The sequence below is a fragment of the Populus euphratica genome, unplaced genomic scaffold (assembly GCF_000495115.2).
Source record: "Populus euphratica unplaced genomic scaffold, PopEup_1.0 scaffold5.1, whole genome shotgun sequence".
NCBI lineage: Eukaryota > Viridiplantae > Streptophyta > Magnoliopsida > Malpighiales > Salicaceae > Populus > Populus euphratica.
Window position 1 is genome coordinate 138,987 of NW_011499848.1, and position 5,186 is coordinate 144,172.

At 33.3% G+C, this 5,186-nt stretch overlaps 1 protein-coding gene across 1 annotated transcript; it reads left to right on the forward strand.

Moving 5' to 3' along the window:
- The first annotated feature begins 2,949 nt into the window (after positions 1-2,949).
- LOC105111797 (arogenate dehydratase/prephenate dehydratase 6, chloroplastic-like) lies at positions 2,950-4,731 on the forward strand. Its single transcript, XM_011007253.1, has one exon. It carries the CDS (start codon positions 3,192-3,194, stop codon positions 4,524-4,526), a length of 1,335 nt encoding a protein of 444 aa, XP_011005555.1. The 5' UTR covers positions 2,950-3,191; the 3' UTR covers positions 4,527-4,731.
- The last annotated feature ends 455 nt before the right edge of the window (positions 4,732-5,186 follow it).

Sequence of the window (5,186 nt, forward strand, 5' to 3'; positions counted from 1 at the left end):
GTTGTTGTTATTGTTATTGTCATTGTTGTTGTATTATTGCTATTTATAATTTGTACAATTAATCTCCCTGTGGTTCGACCCCGATCTTGTCGGGTTATTTATTACTTCGACACTCCTACACTTGGTAGAGGATATCAATCTATTAGTCATGTCAATAACTCTCTATGATATACTAACAGAGTTATGTTGTTAGCAACCCATCAGTAATATTTTAAAAATATTTTTTAAAAAATATATATGGAACAAAAGTAAAAAAAAATAATTAAAATAAAATAAATTAGTATAAAACTTAAATATTTATACATTGAAATACAATAAATCTAAAATAGAGAAGGTGTTGTAGCAGGAGGAGGAGGAGGAGGAGGTTGGTCGTTACATAAACCGTAGGACCAATTAAAGGATGCACACGAACCACTTATGTGTGATCTCATCTCCATTATCACTTGGCGATGTTTTTCATAATTAACAGTAAGTCGTTCATATGTATCATTAAAATGAGTTGTTTGATCCTGTACATGCTGGTCTAATATCATCACGAACACCAGAGTTTAAGTGCTTGGAATCTATTAAGAGCATCCAACGGTCAAAGTATTAAAGGTCATCTACAAGTTCTCGGTCACAGTGTTAGAGAGTTCATATATTACACCTACACATTTAATTGAAATTGAACAACAAAATTAAAAAAAAAAACAACAACTAAAATTCAACAAAATAATACAAAAGTTATTACAATAACAACTAAAATTCAACACAATTATTTCTAAGTGATAATATTTTTAATCCTAAATTTACAAAAAATTATTCTAAATGGAATAAATATAAAATAATAATTAAAATTAATCCTGCATATTTAATTGAAATTGAAAAAAAAAATTGGGAAAAAATAACTCAAATTAAACAAAATAATGCAAAACTTATTTCGATAGCAACTACGATTCATGTCATTTATTAATTCATAAAATTATTAAGAAGACAAAATTGAACAACAAAAAAACACAAAAAGAAGTAAAAGGAATGAGAAATTCTCATCTTAATGGCATGCTTTATTTCGGCTCTTGATTAAAAAAAAAAGAAAAAAAAAAAAAAAGACATTACTAATAAACCAAAAAAATAAATAATAAAAAAACAACATACTTTACGATGAGAAGAGAAAATAGTGCTTGATTTATGATGAGAAGGAGAAAGAGAAGATGTGAGAAAGAGAGAGAAACAAGTGTGTGAGAGAAGAAGAAAAAAAAAGATGAAGCCTCTATTTGTCATGATTCTAGTCTTTTATTTTAGTTTTAACCAATAAAATTATTGACAAGCAACTAAATATTAGTTATTTTACTATTTTCATCAGTGATTCCATCTGAAAACTAAAATGAAAATTTTCAAAAAACCCTTCCAAATATTACCGACAGCTTTTCATTACATTTGTGATTCCATTAGGAAAAAAAAATAAACAGTCAAAAGATCATTAATTATCACTACATTGAGAAGTGAACAGTTCCTACAATCTCTGAAATATACTAGTGAGCACATAATTTTGGTATATTTGAATGTAATAATCATAGTGAATAGTACAATGAAGAAGTGAACAATTCTCATGGTCTTTAGAATATACCCACAGACACATTTTATCGGTATACACATATATAATGAACACCGTAAATAATATCAGGGGTAAAAAGAAACAGTTCTCATGATTTTTGGAATATCTCGATGATATATTTTGTCGGTATAATTGTATGTAATAATTATCGTAAATAGTGTCAAGATAAAAAGGCACAATTCTCGTTGTCTCTATAATATACCGATAGACACATTTTGTAGATACACCTGTATTTAATAAATATCACGAACAATGCCACATTAAAGGGAGACAATTCCTATTGTTTATGTAATATACCAATGAAAACATTTTGTGGTATACTCGTATGTGATGTATAGTCTGTTAGTATTTTTATCGGTGTAAAACAATGTATGATACAAAATTATATTTGTATTTTTGATATATTTATCCTACAAATACTTAAATTTATATTTGCACACATAACACAATAACATTAGTTTACATCACAATAATAAAATAAATATTTCATGTTTCAATAACTTATTCTATCAATAACTTTACTGGTTATGCTATCAGTAAAAATTTCATGTCACTGTATAATTTATTTTTTAAAATCCTATTGTAATACTCTTCATCATTCTTGGTGTATACCGAGAAAAGTTTTCTATTGGTATTTACCAACAGATATAAGGATGAAAAATTCTTTCGGTAAGATCATCGCAATATGCTAATGAAATTTTTTTCATTGATATTTTTATTTTTATTTATCAATTTTCTAGTAGTAGGTGATGCGGAGATATACTTATTTTCTTAAATTTTTCTATATTCAAATCTTAAAATCATTATTCTAAAACATTAAAAAAATTTAAATTGTATAAAATCTATGGAAAAAGTGTGCTTTTAACATCATCTAAAATTTTAATTAATGTAGAAAATAATTTAAAAATAATTTTTATGATTAAAAATTAATAGCCATGCTATTTTAAATTATGAAGAACCCATTTGTTTTTGCAGTGTGGCTGTATTTTCGAAAAAAAATTGAATTATTTTTAATTTTAAATAAGTTTTATTTTAGTATGATATATTGATATTAAAAATATTATTTTAAAAAATACTACTTTAAAAAAAATATTATGATAATTTCAATCGCAACCAAAATATTGTAAAAGCGATGCCAGAAGGGGTCTCCTTTCATTTTCTTTTATTAACTCTTGCAATGCAAGTTTTTTTTTTTAAAAAAAGGAAACTACTATTTTTTTTCACACCCTTGGACTAAATCCTTGACATTCAAGCAACAAAATAAATCATTTACCAATTATTAAAAAAATTATAATATAATATTTGATAATGATACACGGTTATGATAAGGGGGTAGGTGTGAGATTTGACCGAACCACCTCCTCCATAGCACACCACAACACCATCCTCTGAAGACTTCTCTACTCTCAGCCATATAAAAAACCCCCCAACCCCCTCCTTTTTTCTCAGCTTGACGTTCCCTTCTATAGAGAACACCAAGCTTAAACCTCCCTAGCCCCGGCACAAAATATATAAATTAATAGATATATAAATAATCCCCTTAATTTCTCTCTAATCTCCATTTCCAGTTCGTTTCTTCAAGAATTAGAAATTAACTATGCAGTCGCTATCTCCTCCATCTCCAATCAAGTCCCTGATCCGGCCACGGCCTCGGGTCATCCGAGTGAGTCCCAACAAACTCGTCCTCCAATGCATCTACCGTTCCGACTCGGTATCTTTCCCGAACGGCGTCGGTTCGAACAGGGCAGATTGGCAAAGTTCCTGTTCTATACTAGCAAGCAAAGTGGTAGCTCAACAACAGCCAACGGATAAATCTAGTAGAAGTGGCGATGTTGACGGTGGAGCAGATCACGTGGCTGCAGTTAACGGCCACAAGACATCTATGGACTTAAACCTTGTTCCGATAGAAAAAACCGCGTCGAACTCGAACAGCAACAGCAGCATCAAGCCTCATCAGCCTCATAAACCGTTAACGATAACTGACTTATGTCCTGCCCCTATGCATGGGTCCCATCTCCGAGTCGCGTACCAAGGAGTTCCAGGCGCGTACTCTGAAGCTGCTGCAGGAAAAGCTTACCCGAACTGTGAAGCGATTCCTTGTGACCAGTTTGAGGTTGCTTTTCAAGCTGTCGAGCTATGGATAGCCGATCGTGCTGTTTTACCTGTCGAAAACTCACTCGGTGGGTCTATTCACCGGAATTATGACCTCCTCCTCCGTCACCGACTCCATATAGTAGGTGAGGTTCAGTTACCGGTCCACCACTGCCTCCTTGCCCTCCCTGGAGTCCGAAAGGAGTATATTAACCGCGTCATTTCGCACCCACAAGCTCTTGCTCAATGCGAATTAACGCTGACCAAACTCGGTCTCCAGGCTGCGCGTGAGGCCGTGGATGATACAGCAGGTGCTGCTGAGTATATTGCTGCCAACAACCTCCGTGACACGGCGGCGATTGCTAGTGCACGCGCTGCGGAGCTTTATGGGATGCAGGTGCTTGCTGATGGGATCCAAGACGATTCAAGTAATGTCACCCGCTTTGTTATGCTGGCGCGTGAGCCGATTATACCGAGAACGGACAGGCCGTTTAAGACAAGCATCGTGTTCGCTCATGATAAAGGGACGAGTGTACTGTTCAAGGTGCTTTCAGCTTTTGCGTTTAGAAACATCAGTTTGACGAAGATTGAATCAAGGCCGCATAGGAACCGTCCGATTAGGTTAGTTGATGATGGGAATGTGGGGACAGCAAAGCATTTTGAGTACATGTTTTATATTGATTTTGAAGCATCCATGGCTGAGGTTAGAGCACAGAATGCGTTGGCTGAGGTTCAAGAATTCACATCATTCTTGAGGGTGTTAGGGAGCTATCCCATGGACATGACACCTTGGTGTCCATCAAGAGGAGATGATGATGATGATGAGAAAAACCCATTTTAATTATCAAGAAAAGGTGTAATTATTTGCACAAAAATGGGGTTTAATTTAATTTTCTTTTTTATTTTTTCTTATCTGTTGGGAATTTTTAATTCTACAATGAACAAAGAAGTTGTTGATAATGACAATGATGCTATGATAATGATGTTGTTGTTGCTGTAGTAACTATTGGGGTAAATACTTCAATTGCAGTAGTTCTGTTTTGTGATTTGCAAGGATGCGAGCACTGATAGACACTCAAAATCTCTGTCTGGCATCTCTCAGAGTCCATAAAATTAACAATTTTTGCAAATATTATTTTTCCAATCTTGTAAAGGTAATGTGTTGCAGAGGTTGTTAAAATATATTTTTTTATTTTTAAAATTTATTTTTGATATAAATACATTAATATCAAAATCAAACTCAAAATTTTTGAGAAACACTTTCTTACTTTAGTGGCTGAAATGTTGTTCAGAGGCACTGATGTTTCGATCAGGGAATGGTCATCTCTACCATAATTTGGGTTAAAACTCAAGTTCTGGTGAAATATCTCTTCGTTTACTGCAAATGGGGTTGTTGGGATCAATCAGGGTTGGTTGAGTTTCCAAAAAGATGAGCAAAAAGAAGGTCATGCTCAGGACACGCAACAGTAAGATTCCATTTCTGTCAAGAAATTCATAAATC